The 20,181-nt window shown below is 37.4% G+C and overlaps 3 protein-coding genes across 4 annotated transcripts; 1 reads left to right on the top strand and 2 right to left on the bottom strand.

Annotated features, from left to right (window-relative positions):
- Positions 1 to 476: 476 nt before the first annotated feature.
- Positions 477 to 2,144, top strand: LOC306887736 (nuclear receptor subfamily 0 group B member 2-like). Its single transcript, XM_079445727.1, has 2 exons — positions 477 to 988; positions 1,714 to 2,144. The coding sequence occupies exons 1-2, from the start codon at positions 484 to 486 to the stop codon at positions 1,953 to 1,955; spliced, it is 747 nt and encodes a 248-aa protein (XP_079301853.1). The 5' UTR covers positions 477 to 483; the 3' UTR covers positions 1,956 to 2,144.
- Positions 2,145 to 5,309: 3,165 nt separating this feature from the next.
- On the bottom strand, positions 5,310 to 12,549 carry LOC306887731 (keratinocyte differentiation factor 1-like). Of its 2 annotated transcripts, XM_079445722.1 has the most exons (5): positions 12,299 to 12,549; positions 11,374 to 11,478; positions 8,608 to 9,650; positions 8,037 to 8,114; positions 5,310 to 5,985 (listed from the first exon to the last, which is right to left on the bottom strand). In XM_079445722.1, exons 3-5 carry the CDS (start codon positions 9,629 to 9,631, stop codon positions 5,933 to 5,935), a joined length of 1,155 nt encoding a protein of 384 aa, XP_079301848.1. In that variant the 5' UTR covers positions 9,632 to 9,650; positions 11,374 to 11,478; positions 12,299 to 12,549; the 3' UTR covers positions 5,310 to 5,932. The 2 variants fall into 2 exon arrangements, with proteins under 2 accessions (XP_079301848.1, XP_079301847.1); XM_079445721.1 differs by lacking the exon at positions 11,374 to 11,478 and having other exon boundaries at positions 12,299 to 12,540.
- A 3,246-nt stretch (positions 12,550 to 15,795) lies between these two features.
- On the bottom strand, positions 15,796 to 18,502 carry LOC306887852 (trophoblast glycoprotein-like; the record flags this gene model as incomplete). Its single annotated transcript, XM_079445851.1, has 2 exons — positions 15,796 to 17,407; positions 18,258 to 18,502. 2 exons carry the CDS (start codon positions 18,500 to 18,502, stop codon positions 16,474 to 16,476), a joined length of 1,179 nt encoding a protein of 392 aa, XP_079301977.1. The 3' UTR covers positions 15,796 to 16,473.
- Positions 18,503 to 20,181: the final 1,679 nt, after the last annotated feature.

Consider the following 20,181-nt stretch of genomic DNA (forward strand, 5'->3'; position numbering starts at 1 on the left):
TTTTTAAAAATATGAAGTATTTCTGAAACTCTTTTTTGTTTTGTTAATGTTTGGGTGAACTATCATGTCTGCTTGAGCTTCTAATCTTCAGAGGTTTTCTCAGGCAGCTGTATGATGAAGTAACAGTCATCCTTCCCGTCCTCGAGGTTCATTCACCTCGAACTCCTTTTACTGTGCTGGATTCTTCTGTTTGTGGGTTTATAGGCTCATCTGTAGTGATAGGGACCATATAATGAGCACATGAGGAGTCCTTGGTCTCTTGGTACGGCCTGGTGTAATGACTTCAGCAGAGATAATATTGCCTCACCTCCAGTATATCCCAGCCTACAGTGGCTTTGCGCTGAAGTGCCTTATCACCGTTTACCCAATGGCTAAACAGTTGTTTTGTTCACAGCAGATGTAGACTGAGAGGTCAAGGTTCAGGAGTGCTTGTTATAAATAGGAGCTTCAGAGGTTTGAGTTCTAGAGCAGTTTGGTGAGAACATGGATTGCGAATGCGATTGTTTAGGTAATGGCCAGTCAAACGCCATCCTCTTCAACATCCTCAGCCGAGGCGAGTCGAGCTACCAGCGGGTTCCTCAGATGTGCCACTGCGAGAAACGCCGGACGGTTTGTCTGAAGACGGCCAGCGAGACGTGTCCGGTAGCTTCGGACGTGCTGGTCAAGACCGTGCACTTCATGAAGAGCTTGCCTGCGTTCCAGCAGCTGCTGCCCAAAGACCAGCTGTCTCTGCTGCAGAACTGCTGGGCGCCGCTCTTCATTCTGGGTCTGGCCCAGGACCAGGTTTGCTTCGAGGTGCACGACTCTCCGGCGCCCAGCATGCTGAAGAGAATCCTGCTCAACGGCCAAGAGACGGCGAGCTCCGGTCCAGAGCAGCCCACGCTGGCCGGCGTGCAGACGCTCAAAGCCTGCCTCAACAAGTTCTGGAGCCTGGATTTAAGCCCCAAGGAGTACGCTTATCTGAAAGGCACCGTCATATTCAATCCAGGTACGCTCTCCAAAACCAGCATTGTGTTGCACAGTAACATTCAGTCACTAAGTTATATTTAAATGGAAGGTATAGTATCAAATACTACATTAAAAAAAAAAAAAAAAATATATATATATATAATGTAAAATTTATTTTAATAATTATTTATATAAATAAATAATTATTTTATAAACTAAGTATTCTTAAGTTTATTAAAATACCTGTAATTATTTAAAATGATTTATTTAATTTTAAAAGTTATAATTTATTATAAATTATTATAATTTTAATTTATAAATGACTACTTGTAATAGCATTTAGCAGTTATTAAATTATATCTATCTATAATTTAATTTAATAAATCATTTTATATTCAAATAAATAATTATATATAATGTATTTGTAATTTAATTAAATTTATATTAATTTAAAATGATTTATTTAATTAATTTAAAATGTATAATTTTATAAATAATTACTTGTAAATAAATAATTGATTGTAATTTAATTTAATAAAAAAAAAATATTTAATTATTTATTTTAATATTTTATTCAATATTTAAAATGACTTAATTATTAAAATGATATATAATTAAACATTAAACAATGCATTTATAATTTAGTTTTATTAAAATATATTTAATTATTTAAAATTATCTATTTTTATTTATAATTTGTACCCTGAATTATTGTGTTTAGCCGTACACTTTACAACGCACTCAGCCATTGTGTTCCATCTGCAGATGTGCCGGGTCTGAAGGCGTCTCTGTTCATCGAGGGTCTGCAGTATGAAGCTCAGCACGCTCTGAAGGAGGTCCTGGTGCCTCTTCATCCACAAGATCCAGGGCGATTTGCTCAAATCCTCCTCACCGCGTCCGCTTTAAAGACCATCACTCCGAGCCTCATCACAGAGCTCTTCTTTCGGCCGGTCATCGGTCAGACAGATCTGCTGGACTTGTTGATCGAGATGCTTTTCTCGAGGTAGCGATCCAAACACTCACAGACTCTCCATAGAGCATTATTTTCTCCAAAACTGAGGTGCGAGCGCTGGATGAAAATCACACTGCGTAAGGGTTACGTTTGAAATATTTGACAAGTTACAGACCTTCGCACATCTTTATTGTTTACACAGTTTAATGAAACGACTGCACCTTTGTAATGGTATTTAGGTCACGAGTATGTGATTTATTGATCACCTTTGTAGCTTTTTGTACGGGATGATTGTGAAAGTATTCCTTGATGAAACTCTATAGAAAAGATCTATTGTCTCTGTGAGAAAAGCTAGAGGAAAACATGTGTATGTTCATAAATATACTGCAATTAAATCTGTTTTTACAGATGTTGGTATTATCAAAACTTGTGTGTTTGTCATGTACTTCTAAATAAGAACACTGAACTTATAATTAGAACAATTCTCACATTTGATGTTATTTCTTGCATACAAGAGAAACCCTAAAACAATTGAACTAATGTACATCATCCTCCATATTATAAAGTATTTGGACACCTAAATCACGTTTAAAAATGTGAAACATCATCAAAGCAAATATCAAGGCAAATGTCGTTTACTGAAGGAAAAGATTTAATTTGAAATGCTAAAACAGTAGATTTAGTGTTTTTAAAAGTGTCATGTTAAAGTGTAATGTTATGTGGAACCTGTTCATAGTTCATGAACTACACAGTATTTCTGCAGTATATAATATGTTTAGTGTGCATGCACCGTATGGAATGACCCAGTTGCTAAAATAAGCTTTATACCATAGAGCACACTGCACAACTCTCCAAACGTAACCATGTTTGCTCCAAGCGTTGCAAACATTGGCTTCTGCAGCCTCATGCTTTGTCAGTGTTAGAGGTTTATTTTATGAAAGATTGCGTAATTGTAATAAAACAAGTTGTGTTTGCTGCTATGTGTGTACCCAGAGGAAGACACTACAGGGTCAGAGGCACAAAGGTGAATGCATTGTTTGAACAGTACGTTCCTGCATATTTGTTTTTATAGCAGATGATTGCTCTGCCATTGACTTACGAGAAATTACATTAAACAGTCGCTTTAGTGATGTCAGGATATACATTTGAGCAGCATATAAATATATAGAGAGTGAATAAAATGTCCAGGTTTTGGTTTTGTAAGGTAATGACTGAAAGTAGATGCGGGATCTACAGAGAACGGTCAAAGCAATTGAATGTATGAGGACTATAGAGATTGAATGTATGAGGACTATAGAGATTGAATGTATGAGGACTATAGAGATTGAATGTATGAGGACTATAGAGATTGAATGTATGAGGACTATAGAGAGCAACTCAAAAGGAAAAACAAGTCAAAACCCAGAGATTTTAGGCGATTCGGAAACCCTGGCCAGGACACTGTAACTGCACACTGCATTTTTTTAAATAGCATTTTTTGCAATTATAAACCGTTTCAAACACTACATGTTAGAGAATAGCATCCAGTTATCATTTTGAAAAAAAAAATCCACATTTGTGTTACAATTTGCATTCCATCGTAGAATAGTGTGACCTGTTGCATACAAGTCTTTAGCATTGCATGGACAAAGGGTATGCATATCTGCATAGAATGTGTACATATGTGTCCCTGCAGCACAAAAGCAGTCATCAGTAACACAGGTATATTTGTAGCAATAGCCAACAATACATTGTATGGATCAAAATTATACATTTCTCTTTTATGCCAAAAATCATTAGGACATGATTAAGATCATGTTCCATGAAGATATTTAGTTAATTTCCTACCGTAAATATATAAAAACTTCATTTTTGATTAGTAATATACATTGCTAAGAACTTCATTTGAACAACTTTAAAGGAGATTTTCTCAATATTTAGATTTTTTTGCACCCTCAGATTCCAGATTTTCAAATAGTTGTATCTCAGCCAAATATTGTCCGATCATAACAAACCATACATCAATGGAAAGATTATTTATTCAGCTTTTAGATGATGTATAAATCTCAATTTCGAAAAATTGACACTTATGACTGATTTTGTGGTCCAGGGTCATATATTATGTTATATACTGCAGAATGAGTAGTATTGTAGTATGCTATTCCGTATGGCCTGAGTACTAGTGCTCTGTACAAGTTTGGATGTCTGGACATTTTCTTTACAAAAACTATACAATAGCGCTAAATCGATGTATAGATTTGTACACAAACTAAAGACATAATATTATAATATCTGAACTGACCATACACAGAAATGCATATGAACACAACTCTTGGTCTTTATAGCATCAGTGGCTCCAGCTGTAGATTCCTCTCTAGATAGTGTGTACTATAGTGCCCTCTTGTGATGATTAACACCAACAAAAAGAAAAAAAAAACATTTTGATTTCTGAAGCATACTATCTTGTAAAAAAAAAAAAAACATAGTACATGAAATTATGTATTTTAGAAGGATAACCATTTGAAACAGCAGTTCAATGCATTGCAGTGACATGACTTTTACTATAGTATCAATATATCCCAAAAATGAAATGGTTGTTACATGAAACAATACTATAGTAATTAATAGTAAATACTAGTGTTTTTGAACCATACTAAAGTGTATTATACTGTATATAGAATAGTACTATTAACTATAGTGCACTGATGAACCATAATAAATACTTCAGTTTTTACTACAGTAAACTGTAGTGTAATATACCCTATTGTTGTAGAAAACTTGGGTAAAGTAATTAGTTTATATTAATATAGTTGTTATATTACCACAGCAAGCTCAAGTACTTTAGTATGGTTCAAAAACAGTATAGTATTTTTTCATGTGGGTTTTCAATCTTATTTTACATAAACATCTGAACTTTTGTTATTCTGACCAAATATTTACTTATGAAAGATGCAATTTTTTTGTAATTAATTGGGTCCGAAATGGTTTGCAATCCAAAAAGAAAACCATTATTATGCTGATTAGTAATTTCCCATTAATCCATAAAAACTATATGTTAGATATCACTAATTATGGTGACTAAAGCGGAGTAGCTAGTTTTTACAGTAGAACCGTTGCGAGGGGAATTTTCTCTGGAGTTTGCCCCTCCTCCGCAATGAACAACTCCAACAAACAGTAGGATTTTATTTCCTTTCTATTGTCAAACCAGCCAAACAAGTTCATAGCACAGTGACCTGAGGGAAACCGAGGGAGGAGGCGGACACCAATGCAATCTTAGAGAAATGCTATGCTTCTGTGGTGAACACGTATGAGTGGAAATATGTTATACCTGATAGAGAACTACAGTTGTGCTCTAAATCAACACTCAGTATAACAGACATAATGGTGCATATAGTTTACATTAATACGGCGATGAATAAAAACAGAAAATGAGAGGAAACTCCCTTTTTATTTCAATACAAAAAAGTTGGAGATGAAAAAAAAAAAATCTGTACAAAGCATTTCAAAACGGACGTTCCACCATACAGATGTGGCTGACAGCAAACAGTCCCAAAACAACATAGAATTGCATTAAATCGTTTAAACAAAGAACAAGCTGGACAAATTGTTCATCTGAGGAAACACTTGAAGGATGGGCTACTAGAGCAAAGCAGTCCGATGAACAGCAACTAGTTTAAGTCTCATTGTTGCTATTAATCAGTGCTGAATACATGCATATTTACTAGATACATCACCGCTTAGGACCACAGTCTCTACAAGTATAATTAGAAGCAATACTTAGATACCCTTTGATGCCAATGGTCTGGTCAGGAAACTATGTAACAATCCGCATGGCTTCTGGCAAGGGCAGTAGGAAACCATTGTTTTTTTGCAACAGACTCCTCCTCATTACACTCATGACAGAAGCTGTGGGACGACAGCAGTCTTCGGGCATTCAGACAAACACAAACTGTCCTTAGCATAATAACTGCTTTCACTGAAATATGAGCGGGGCGCAAGGACAGAGATGAACACTAGTTAGGCAGTAATAATTGAGAGGGAACAGCTGGCGTGTTAGCGCAGCAGCGGAGCCCCTGATGAGTCTGTGGCCGAGCTCGAGTAGTAATCTGTGAAGGAAAAGAACATGTTGACTTTATGGACTTTAAACCTTGTAGAGTGCAACTCTGCATTCAGCAAATGTCGTAAGGGACAGTCATGTAGAATCATCGAAATTTCAATGGGAATGGGCCATGGATGTCCGGTGGCAAAGAAATGCCCCTATGTGAATTTTATCATTGTTTGGCATCATCTGTAGCACCAACCAAAAGCAAGACTCTTGATTTGGCAGCGACCGCTGTGTGGCTGGAGATTCGTAACGTAAGCCCTGTTTACACCTGGTTTTAAGATGTTTTTGTCGATCCGATCACCAGTGGACGAAGCTAAAAACAGACAGTGTTGGGGGTAATGCATTACAAGTAACACTAGTTATGTAATCAGATTACTTTTTCAAGTAAGCAGTAAAGTAACACTACTTTTTAATTTATAAGGAAATATCCGAGTTACTTTTTCAAATAAGTAACGCTATTTACTTAGTTTCCCCATGTACTGACCGACAGCTCTGGGGTTGCCATGTTGAGAGAAATCAGGAAATTAATCCCATTTTATTAACCAATGTCTTTGCTAATGACTTTCGATGATCCAAGTCAACTATACTAATAATTTGTGTTTCATTTTAGTTATTAATAGTGTTGAACTTTCTTCTCCTGTTTGTTTGAGTGGCGCTCTCTACTGTACAGACCTGAATTTACATTTCCTTCAGCCTGATCTGGATTCACTTCACTTTTGTTGTGAAAGGGCTTTTACATTTATAAAATAAGTTTAAAATAAAACAAACAAGAAAACCCTGCCCAGATATAAAAAGTAACAACACATTGCGTTCCTTAAAAAGTAACTAAGTAACGTAATTAGTTACTTTGTTAGGGAGTAACACAAAATTGTAATGCATTACTTTTAAAAGTAACTTTCCCCAACACTGAAAACAGGTCTCAAACATTTTGAGCTTGTCCACTTTTGACCACTTCCAGAGATAGCCGAAAACCCATTTGACCGGATTGATTTCGTAGTGTAGATGCTCATGTGGTCGAATGCGTACCAACAGCCACAAAAGACCACCTCTTCTCTGCCTAAATATTACAGGACATGTTGTTGAAGCGCACTAATGGGATTTAAAACCGTCTGAAATCATACGTTTGGTTTGAAGGTGAAGATTTCCTCTTACCATTCCTAATTCTAACACAAACCCACAGCGTTCTGCGTAGAAGCAACAATGAAAGCTGCTGCTCACGGTATTGTTTTACGTTGTCTCCTTTCGCGTTAATATGGAAATTGCGCAAGCTTATTTCGCAAAATAAGATTGAAAGCTCATACATACACCTACTCATAGACTCCCCCCTCAAAGAAATCAGGAAAGTGGTCAAAAGAGATGGATTAAAACAGCAGGTGTAAACGGCAATACGACAAAGCAAAACTCGGCTAGTTTTGTATAAAACTACATTTCAATATTAAAAAATATCTGTTTTGAAGACCAGTTATTCATGTTTGCTTTGGATGTTTATTTCATCGTCATTATTTACCTGCAAAATAATCAATAGCACGGAAATACAATTTTAGGCGTTTCATAAAGCGCCACCCCTCATTTGCACACGTCTCTAACATGGAAAGATTTCACAGCGCAAGAAAAGTGAGACCTTCAGACAAGTTACATAATGAGAGCAGCACTATTATGTGAGGAAGGGTAGATGTGATCCGATATGGAGGAATACTGTATAAACTGCTTGAAGGACCCTCAAGAGCGTTTGTAAGGTGAGATGAGAATATTCAGTGTTCACTGTCAGAAGCTTCAGGCCCTGCAACTACAGTTTACACAGACGGGACGGGTGGGTGAGGGCATTATTCTTTGAGGGGCATTGATCAAACACAGGAATGCCAATTCGACAGTAGAGAATGAGTGAGAAACGTCTGGAAATGGACCCGATACAATAGAGCGTTGAGAAAAGAATACGCCATCCTCAGGGTGCAAATCCACCATGGCTAGTGTTAACATGGCTCCATGGCGGTACATTATCTTTTCACTTCAAGCCATCCAGAAAGTGTAAGAAGCAAGAACCAAGATGCTTACTTTTCCCACTGTTGCCTCTCATCTCTCGGGCAAGCTCATCTGACGGTGTCAGTTCTGACACGAGCACCTCAGGTTCGTCTTCAGGGAAAGAGAAATAGCATCAAAACACATTCAAACATCATCGTGCCCTACTGACACTCTTATCTGCATCACTGCAACAAATTATTATTTAATCTAACAATTATTAGAACGGTTAATCGACTAATCCTTGATTAATTCACTGAGTAATCAGTAGACTTTGATCATTCAAAGTTATACATATTCTAACAAATAAAGTTAATCACTTCAGCTTTTGAAAATCATATGTAATTACAATTATTATACAATTAAATATATTTGGTACACAAAATGAGAAACTCTTTCATTCCACATGAAAATATGAAGAAAAACTAAACATAATTCTGCCTAACATCTCCTTTTGTAAGTAAATAAAGGTAAGTGATAAGACGTTTTATTTTTGGATAAACTATTTTATTCACAACACTCTCTCTTAAAATACCTTATAGGGCTATGATAATCAAAACAGTCCTGAGCTAGATCAAGCTTTACTTTAATGAAATACCCTACTTACCATCACTAAAGGTGAAGGTCATGGTCTCGTTCCCACTGTCGGGCAGCGTTCCATCCCTCCTCCCGTTAGTATGCTGTATTGCATCCTGCGATTTATAGTCTTTGCTTTTGTAACCTTTTGAGGATTTGTTGCGGGTGCTGATGCGTATGACGCCATGCACCAGTCGACACTCCGCTTCTTGCTCCTCCAAGTTGTAGTCCTGAGCAATGCTGTTGATCAGATCGCTGATCTCATTGGTTTTCCGGGAGAAGGACACGTCGGATGTGCATTTGGCAAGCTGCTCGATCTGGTGCATTTTATAAAGTTCCAGAAGCTTCTTAGTGATCAGCGAGTCGATATCAGTGCCGCCGTCATCCAGGTCGTCTAGATCCAAATCCTCCCTTGAGTAGATACTGGTATTGCTGATGGGACGCAGGTTGTTGTCGCCTTTCCCAGCCGTTCTGGTCCGTCTTGGAGGCACCTCGGAGTTTACAGGGTACTCCACTTTCTTGCCAGCAAAATAAACGTCGCCGTACCTGAAGCTGCCAGAGCTTGGCAACTGCCTCGGTTTGCTCGGTTCGAGGCTTACGCCGCATGTAGGATTGGACAGAGCCAATCCATTAGGCTTCCTCGGTTCTGGCTCGGCTTTTAAAGGGTGGTCAGTGGAGCTTTCGTTGGCCGGCAAGCAAGGTTTGCGAGACCCATAAAGCCCACAAGTCAGAATGCAGCACAGCAGAGCTTTGCATCCACTCCAGCCAAGAGAGGCGCATGAGCCGCAGGCTTGCGTACCCTGAGGCGAGTCGGCGGAGCCTGGGATAAAGCCCAGGGTTTCTGAGCCTCGTCCATTGGTGTAGAGAGAATGGGTTTTACGGGGGAACTGCGAGTCTATGCTACGAGGTTGCTCGCTGTAGTTCTCCTTGTAGGTCTCCTGACTGGTGCTGCTGTCCCTGGAGTAGGTGCGGTTTTGCCTGTAGCCATCGGCCCTAGAACGGCTTGAGCTATGAGGACGCGTCTTGTGATGTGATCCTGTGCTGTGGCCAGGCATAACTCACCACATTCAGGACCTGCAGGAACACAGGATGGACGTTAATGCATCAAGAGCTGAGACAAAGCATTGCTTCTTAGGCTTGTTTCATGAACAGTGTCAATATGTTAATATGCAAATATTATAAATGAATGCAATATGCAAAAACAGTCATAAGGGTCAATTTTTATAAATTGAGATTTATGCATCATCTGAAAGCTGAATAAATGAGCTTTCCATTGATGTATGGCTTGTTGGGATCGGACAATATTTGGCCGAGATACAACTACAGTAGTTAACATTTGAAGTGGATCAAAACCTTTCATCAAAGTTGTCCTAAAACCAAAATGCGTTCTTGTCTTAGGACAACTTTGATTAACTTTTTTGATCCACTTCAAATGCTGACTATGTAAATCTGGAATCTGAGGGTGCAAAAAAAATAAATTAAATAAAAGTAAAAATATTTCAAAATATTGAGGAAATCTCCTTTAAAGTTGTTCAAATGAAGTTCTTAGCAATGCATATTACTAATCAAAAATGAAGTTGAGATATATTTATGGTAGAAAATTTACAAAATATCTTCATGGAACATGATCTTTACTTAATATCCTAATGATTTTTGGCATAAAAGAAAAAAATATTATTTTGATCCATACAATGTATTGTTGTCTATTGCTACAAATATAGCTGTGTTACTGATGACTGCTTTTGTGCTGCAGGGACACATTAACAGGTTGCAGCGCTCATACGGCATGTATAAAGAAAGCAGCACAATCGTACCTGTGTGCAGAGATGTGCTGAGCCTATTTTTGCAGAACGTTGCGTGCATGACTAAAATACAGCATTATTTGTAATTTAGGCTTTTTTTTTTTAAAAGATGGCTTTCGGGTTTGATGCAAGTTACATGCGCAGTGACAGACAGACAAACATCTGATTGAAACCAGGCAATTTAAGCAGCTTATGAGCACACTTGTAGATTTCACCATTTAATTGTGATGTAGATGTTTATGTGCTCTTCTAATGTAGTTTGTAATTCTCAATCCGGTTCTCCTAACCATTTTATCATTATGGCTTATAGCTATTAAAGTGCATACACTGCCGTTCAAAAGTTTGGGATCAGTATGATTTCTTACGTTTTATAATGCAGTCTCTTATTTGATTAAAAATACAGAAAAAACTATAATATTTTAAAATATTATTGCAATTCCTAAAATTGGTGTCCTATTTTAATATACTTTAAAACAGAATTTATTTCTGTGATCAAAGCTGTATTTTCAGCATCATTACTCCAGTCTTCAGTGTCACATGATCTTCAGAAATCATAATAATATACTGATTTATTATGAGTGTTGATAATTAGAAGTCTTTACTATCTGTTTATGTATGTAAAACATCCTTGCTGAATAAAAGTATTATTATTATTTTTTAAAAGAGAAAGAAAAATGAACTGACCCCAAACTTTTGAATATGTATCCTGCTGCAATTACTATTTAGATGAAAGATGTAAGAAACAAGAAAGCCAAGTTCCAGAAACTGAGCCAAAAATAATATAAATAATTATAAACAGTGAGTGAAAACTGATCAAAGTTTTTAGTGAATATACAACCTCAAAGTGTCAGATTTCTCAGATTTCTCAATTATTGCACAATGACTTCCTCAAGCCTGGAGATATAACAATAATACCGGTCAACCGTGTAATGATGATGGAGAAATCAAATAATGAAATTAATTCATCATCAACATTGCATCAGTATACCACTGACCATATTTGGGTCAAAATACCACAGAGTGGACAGCTTCATTCTGTGTCTGCATGTGTTGTGCTGCTAAAGGCATCTGAAGCATGTCAACAGCCAGCTGATCTGGATCTAGATAGCACACAAGGGTTATGTAGGCAAGCCTGGAAAATGTCAACATGATTTGTAGCAGTCAGGATTGTCATATTTCACATGAAAAATACAAGCTGTATGTTATGTAGCTCTTCTTACACTCTTACAAATAAAAGCTGCAAAAGAGGGTTTTCACAGGTATGCCAAGGAAGAAGCATTTTGGGTTCTCCAAAGAACCTTTTGTGCATTGGAAGGGTTTTTCATGGAACCATAATATGCCAATTAAGAGCCTTTGTTTTGAATAGTTTAGCATGTTTAAATTTAGTAAAGAGGGTTTTCTTTGGTGGGCTGGAATTACTCGATCATCAAGTTATTTTTAAGATACACTCCCTTGTGACTTCACCTTTCATACAATCAGTGTTTGACTCAAAAGATTGCGTTCTGAGTCTAGAATCATGTGTTTGTGATGTCACTAATTCTCAGAAAGCAACATGTCATCCATCCCGCTATAGATATAGATTTAGATAAGTTTGAGGAAACTCTTGTGAATAATATTGCATAAAGCGGATGGGAAAGAAAAACCCAGAATACATTCTCAGAAAGTAATTTGAGTATACACTAGGGCAGGCATGTTATACACTGGAAAATGCAGTTTGTCTGTCCAGACAATATTAAATGCTCCATTAGTCTTTTTTTTAACAGCCTCAAACTGTTCTCGTCTGTATTCAGCAATATTTATGGACTTCACAGAACTAGAATCCATTGGAAAGTCCCTTTACTTCCAGAGCAAGCGGCCAAACGATCAATCCACTGATCGAAAGCGTTCTCGGAGCAGATGGTTTGTCAAGGTGTCACTTACCGCATAGGCTCGGAGGAAACCTTCGGTTGTTTTGAGCGTTCAAGATCGCGGAAGTAGCCCGAGAGTGAAATATGTTCCTTCTGCCGCGTTATAACCTCCACTTCATCGATCTTAGTTTTGATCCACTGACTGAAAACGGCTCAAACGGGTCGATTTGGTCAGATTCGGCTCCCACTAAAGCTTTGATCGGTGAGATTCGTTCCTTCGCCCCGCCGTGCCGTATTTCACCTGCGGCTACAGGTACTGCGGCCACGCCCACTTACAGGTAAGCTGTGACGTCACGCCCTTAAGCGGATGTGTGTGTTCCTTTAAATCAAATAACGTGAATATATTATTTTCAGTGTTTATAGCCTACTATGGGATTTTAAATAAATCAGTGTACTTATAAAAATGAAAAATAGATGAACAATTTCATTATAGAAAACTATACGCAAAATGTATTATACAGTATAGTGTGGAAAACGTATGTTCTTGCAATAAAAATAATCACTTTATGGTATTACAGGCATCTTAAAATCTTAAGACATTTAAAAAAAATCTTAAAACATCTTAAGAAAATGTGAGTACAATCCATTTAAATTAAATATGCATCTAATGTCAACAATCTTAGCATCTGAGATGGACATCTTCAGGGTTGAAAAACTGAATATAATGAGCAAAAAACAGACAGGATTACCACAATCATTGAAAACCTGCGGAAAATATCAGGAAATTAAATAAAATTGTGATTCTCAGGTCTGGAAAATTCTGGAAACTATTGTAAATCTTAAAAAGTAATAGAAATTTTGAATGTAAATGTTTCATAAAGCATTTCTTCTCTAGAAAAAGATTTTTTAAAATTCTTATGATGCATCCAAATAATCAATGATGTTATATTTTTCTTAATTTCCATACCCATGTATTCATTTATGATTTATTGATTTTTTTGTTACTTATGTTTCTTTTATTGTGTTTGATTTATATTCAAGATGTAACATTTGTAGTATTCCCCCAAAATATATATGTTATGCACATTTTATATATGTTTGAAAGATATCTTCTTGTTTGTAATACAATATTGACTGTTTTTGCTCAAGTTTGCTGACGAAGTTTCAATCAAAGCCACAGCAGAAGTGTTTTTTGTCTCCGAGCATCACAGCGGTGTTTCGATACTGAATGAATCCATGTTTTTGAAGGAATCAAGTGAGTCAATGCTTCAGTAAGTGCTTCATACAGACAGCAGTCTCGCGCCTCGTTTCTGAATGAATCAGCTGTTTGAATGAATGACTAATGACTCTACTGCTGGTTTGGCTTCATATTTAAAAGTATTGCATTTTCCCCAACATTTTTAACTTTTATATTCAAAAACATTAATCTTATAAAATTATTTATGCATTTGGAATGTTGTGTTGTGAATGCATTTATGGCACCTCAGCTTCATTAAACAGTGTGTAAATACATCTAATGCCACTTCAGATGCAGCTTCTCTGTTTCCTCTGCAGTGAACAGTTTGTTGATAGTATGCACACTATAATGTGAACAGTAAAATGTGCAAAAATAACTGACTCCACTGCTCACAAAGATAAGTATGAACACCGATGACAAGAGAGCTGCACTGTCCAGAAAGTTTGTGTGAAAGTACTTTATTTTACTTGGAGCATATGTTGTCTTTTTCCTTTATTTTGTTGTCAGAGTGCACCAGAACGCTTCATTTACATGTTAAATTCTCAAAAATGTTGTGAAACTATGTCACCTTTCTGACCTCTTGTGAGTTTGCAGCTATGAGAATTAGCCATCAGCATTACTAGATGTTCTTTTCCAGCTATTTTTGCCCTAACCTGACCTGTAGTCGACATCTTAATCAACATTATTTGACCTTTTCTTATTAGACATAAACACCAGTTTGGGAGGATGTAAGTTTCCTGCATGTATATATATTCCTTGCACCTACTCTAAATGTTAATTCTCTACTTTTCACTCTTTTACTTCATTTCTTTACTCTTTCTTCTCACTGCATCTTCTACTTTTTCTTCTGATATTCACTACTCTATCCCTTAGATATAATCATTAGAAATACTCTCTACTTTAGTATAAATTATTGAATAAGATAGATCTTCATTTGGTTTAAACTTTCTTCTTTTATTGTATTAATATTTATTTAATAAATTTGCTATTCCTTCTTCTAAAATTGATCTCTGACATAATCATTACTCATCTGTCTGGATCTCACACCGCATCATCAATGAATCAACTTGAATGAACTGAAAGGTAAAGCAGTAGGAACCCCAGATGGAACATTTTATACATTTCGGAAAAGTATGAAGCATTTTTGGTGAAATTATGCATACTGAATAATGTAAATGTAATTCCTACACTATTTACATGCACTGCTTCAGATAGAAACAGAAGCATTTTAGATGTCCTTTATGTGGACTAGGTGTGTTGTGCTACATAACTGTCAATGCACACACACACACACACACACACACACACACACGCACGTGCGCCAGAGGTGGTTTTTCAAACATGCTGTAATATATTGCTTTGCCAAAAGCAGAGACACAGATTAATATAGGCTGTCTGGTCTTGATCAATTGCAGTCATTAGTTCCAGGCTCTAGAAAGCACACATGCACATAGAGAGATTTGCTATGTGCTCGCAGGGAACATTACACTCCAAATCCTTCATTGTGCCCCATTTTCCCTCAATACACCCCTTCATTTCCCTCCTTTCCTCAACCGTGGCGAAATATCGAGGACACAATCTGCAGCAGCGAACGCTGTGGGCCGCACCAAATAATGTGATGGAGAGGAGCGTTTCAATCTGGTGAACAGGTTATGAAATATAATGGAGGCCATAATTCAGTCAAATAGGGTTAGATACACATGAGAAGTTATTCAGTGCGCTTTAAGTCTCCTTATAATCTCTAGCAACAGACTGATATTTTGAGCTCATGAAAACGGACTGATATTCAAGTTTTTTGCCGTAAATCTTAAAAATGTTACTTTAAGCATAAAGATGTAAATGTAGGGTTTTAGTCCACACTCTTAAAAATAAAGATTCCAAAAGGTGTTTCACAGCAGTGCCATAGAAGAACCTTTCATTGATCAGTGCTTAAAATACACAGTTTTTCTCAGTGTAAAGAACATTTGAATAATCTTAAGAATCTGTATTTTTAAGAGTGCATGTCGTTTTATATTGTAATCCTATAATCACTCTATATTCTTTTACAGTCTTTCTCCTTGTGTTTTTGTTGACTTTGGATTTTCCAATTATACTGTACATGTATCAGTGATAGGGAGTAACTAGTTACATATAACAGAATTACGCAATTGAATCACTAAATAAATGTAACTAATTGTTACAGTTACTGTGTAGTTAAATTACAGTTATGTTAACGATTACAAAGGGGTTACATCTGAATATTTTCACACACACACAGATATGATTGATATCTTTCATAAATTGCATTGCATTGCTCTAAAATATGAGACACAATGTTTCAGGAGTTTAGGACACATGCTTATCCGATAACTTTTATTTCCTATTTAGGTTTATGTATATGCTTTATTTTTTAAGATGAACTGTTTTTTCCAAGGCTTTGTTAGATGCCAGTGTTTCCTGTCATAGCTTGATCTCAAAAACAGTATCATAGCTACTAAATGATTATAATTTGAAATCTGTATTTAACCTCAGAATGATCTGAAAGACAAAGCGGTGCTAAAGTCTGATTTTGTGGTGGCTGTGCTTTAAATGAAATGATTATAATCTTAATTGAAGTGATGAAGGATTTTGACAGTAATCAGTGCTGAGCACTACTGTAAGGTTAACCCGGCCTGCTTTACATGTTTCAAAATGATTAACAGTTAAAAGCATTCGTTAGAAATGTAGAAAAGTAGGCTAATCAAATGTAATCAGGCTACATTAATAAAGTAATTGAAATAGTTGTATTGCATTTTAAATATAGGAATTTATAATCTGTAACATATTACATTTCCAAAGTAACCTTCCCAGCACTGATTAGCATATATCATGCATTTATTGGAACTGCATCAGTTATCAGTCAAACATGTTTCTAATTTATGATATATGCCAACCACTAATGATTTTGATCTATTTAGAAAACGTCAAGCACGCCACTCTGCTACAAACAGAAATATCTACAAACATTTGTACAGAAATGGTTCATGGTGCAGTTATAGAGTGACGTCGGATGGGATCTGTGTGATATGGGCGTCAGTAGAGATGTGCGCCGATCTCGGGTCCACTCGAGGCCGAGCCTGCTGACCGTGTGAAACGCGCCCCAGTCGAGGATCGGAGTCGATCTCGTAACGGTAATGATACCCCTCCAGCACATCTCGAACGGCTTCATATATTTCTGTGATCCACTTCTTGATATCCTTTCGATTGAGGTAGACAACAAAGAGGAAGACCATGCCTACAAATCCCAACACCAATCCAAGGAAAACGTAGGATGTTTGTAGGGACAAGTCGGTAACCTCTTCGCGAACATTACCGTAACACCCCAGCGCCTGCGCGCTAATACCCCGCACAGATGCGCCACGAAGAGAAGCAGGGAATTCGCAAGACAGCTTGTCTGCATCACCCACTCGGACTTTCGAGCTGTTTAGCCAGTTTGTGAACTCTTGCACTTCGCAAGTGCATGCATACGGATTCTGACCCAAAAGTAAAAGCACACGACCGAGTCTCTCCAGTTCGCGCAAACCCTCATCGCTGATAGTTCTGAAGGCGTTTCCGGTCAAGTCCAGCTCTAGAAGTTGCTCGACGCCAGAGAACGTGTCGTTGTAGATGGCCACCAGAGAGTTGTTGTGCAAATGCAGACACTGCAGGTTCGGAAGAGGAGCGAACATCCCCGGGGGTAAGAGGACGAGGCGGTTTCCCGACAGATCGAGGCGCAGCAGGTTGGTGAGCTCTCCCCAGCGCAGGGCGGTGATGAGGTCCGTCAGAGTCGTGTAGTTATAGAGCGACGAGCGCAGGCTGAGCTCCTGCAGAGGGCTGCCAGGCACGGAGAACGCCTCAGGATGGATCAGAACCAGCTGGTTGTTGTTCAGGATTAGAGAATGCAGTGTGAGCAGAGAGGAGAACGCATACGCGCCGATCTCCATAATGCTGGGAGATTGAGAGAAAGTGCGAGGATTTTAAATGGTACAATATACAAATCAGCAAGAGCACATGACTGAGTCTGTATTAGTGTTAGAAGAGCAAAAATACAGACTATAATGGTGGACAGACAGACAGACAGACAGACAGACAGACAGACAGACAGACAGACAGATAGATAGACAGACAGACAGACAGACAGACAGATGCATATGATAGACAGACAGACAGATAGATGCATATGATAGATAGATAAACAGACAGACAGACAGATACATAGATAGATAAACAGACAGACAGACAGACAGACAGACAGACAGACAGACAGACAGATAGACAGATAGATAGATAGATAGATAGATAGATAAACAGACAGACAGACAGACAGATACATAGATAGATAGACAGACAGACAGACAGACAGATAGATAGACAGACAGACAGACACATAGATAGATAAACAGACAGACAGACAGATACATAGATAAACAGACAGACAGACAGATACATAGATAGATAAACAGAGAGACAGATACATAGATAGATAAACAGACAGACAGACAGACAGATACATAGATAAACAGACAGGCAGACAGACAGATACATAGATAAACAGACAGACAGACAGACAGATACATAGATAAACAGACAGACAGACAGACAGATACATAGATAAACAGACAGACAGACAGACAGATACATAGATAAACAGACAGACAGACAGACAGACAGATTCATAGATAAACAGACAGACAGACAGACAGATTGTTTATTAACAGTATATTTTCTTCCCATTATTACTGTAGTCTAGACAGACAGTAGACTGCTGGGTTTAGTTGACTAGCAGTGTGTTTCTCACCCGTTGTCGCTCAGGTTCAGGAGTGTGGCGTTCTGCGGTTCGCTGAAGGCGCTGGAATCGAGTTTGTGAATCGCGTTGCCGGTGATGATCAGGCTGCTCGCGTCGCGCGGGATCGCGGCGGGGACGCGGTGGAGCGCAGCAGACGCGCAGCGCACCGTCCTTTCAGAACACTCGCAGCGCGGCGGACACGACGCGACGCACGCCGAGACGCACAGCATCATACAGACAAGCGTCAGCGGCATCATCCTCGCGGTCCAGAGCATCTGACGGCACCGCGCGCAGAGTAAGTGCACATGCTTCACAGGAGCTCCTTACTAACAGACTGACCAGAAACACCTGTGATCTCAGAGATATAAGCGAGGGGCGGAGCTGGATACACTGCATCCACAGCACTGGGTTCATATGTGCTCTATAGCCAGGGCTCATGGAAATGCGTATAAGGGCGTTTCTTCAACTAGGGGCACTTCTAGCCTTGTGAAGTTGAATAAAAAAAACTTTAGTTTTAAGGTCTGTAAGAGGACAAACTTAGATTACAAGAGAAATTGTTCATATTTTACATTTTTCAGACCTGCAATGAACAAATGTCATCTCCACCACATCTCAATATACAGCTGTTATTTAAACATAGAATAACTTATGCCGCTCAAGAATTTTCTAAGATCATTTTTGTAACTCGTTTTACCAGTTTTTCCACAATCTACAATAATTATACATTTGTTAATGAGATAAATTAACTGCCCAAAGACCAAATGCTGAACTGTACACCTGTCACTCTGTTCAATTTAACATTGGTTTGGGTAAGAACTTATTAGAAAATAAATAACTTGAATTTTTATATTAAGTAGAGCATGATCTCATAAATTGTGGATACATTTTTAATGTGTCATGAGAACTTTTTAAATATTTTTTAAAATGCGCGGTGGTGGAAATGACAATGAATTAATGTGAATGTAGAAAAACAGCAGATATTTATTAGAAAAAGTCTTTAAAAGTCAATTCACAAAGTCATTAAACATATCAATGGTCATATCTTATCATGTGTTTTGAAACCATAAATGTCATTTCCACCACAGAGGCAGTGTGATAGAAATGACATTTCTGTAGTTTTTTGTGAAAAAATGGAAGATAGCTTCACTGATTATCTTTGAATTAATACTTAGCATTTCATGTATGCAAAATACTCTTATTTAATTATATACTGTATTTTTATTGTTGAAGTTTAAAAGTCTGTGTGTGCGACAAGGAGAAAACTGTGATTTTGACACTTATAAGACTGAAAAGTATGAAAAAATCATAATAGAAAGGTAGTAAAAAGTTTTTAAGGTGGTTTTATCATTAGTTTGACAAAGAAAGAGGAATTTGTCCAAAATTATATGTATTTTTAAAAATATGACCAAAGAACATAAAAGTGCCCATAGTCTAAGAATCACCCATAAATAGGACGCCAAATAAAAACAAAAACTTGTGGTATTGATATGCAAAAATTGACTTTGGTGTGCATATGATATATTTTCCCCACAACCCTAATCTTACCTATTGCGTAGCATATACACGCCAAAGTTAATTATTGCGTGTCAATACCGTACTATTTATACACACTTTGATCACAGGGAGCATTTCTAGAGCAGCTGGTGCTTTGTTCAGATGTAAATTGCACTGTTGGGAAATATTAACAATTCTCATCTTTGCATTAAATTCCCAACTATAGCTGTAAAGAAAAATGCACAAACACACTTTACAATCAAAGCAGTTGATTAGTTTTTTGGGTTTAAAATGCTAAAGCAATTACTGTTGAAGATGAAGACAGTATTGTGTTTTTGTGGTTAATTAATGGATGGTGTTGGCACTTAATGCCTGACTATATACATCCACTAAAAATGAACAAAACACATTTGATTCAAACACATTCAGACGAATCAAACAT

Source organism: Barbus barbus (assembly GCF_936440315.1).
Source record: "Barbus barbus genome assembly, chromosome: 21".
Classification (NCBI taxonomy): Eukaryota; Metazoa; Chordata; class Actinopteri; order Cypriniformes; family Cyprinidae; genus Barbus; species Barbus barbus.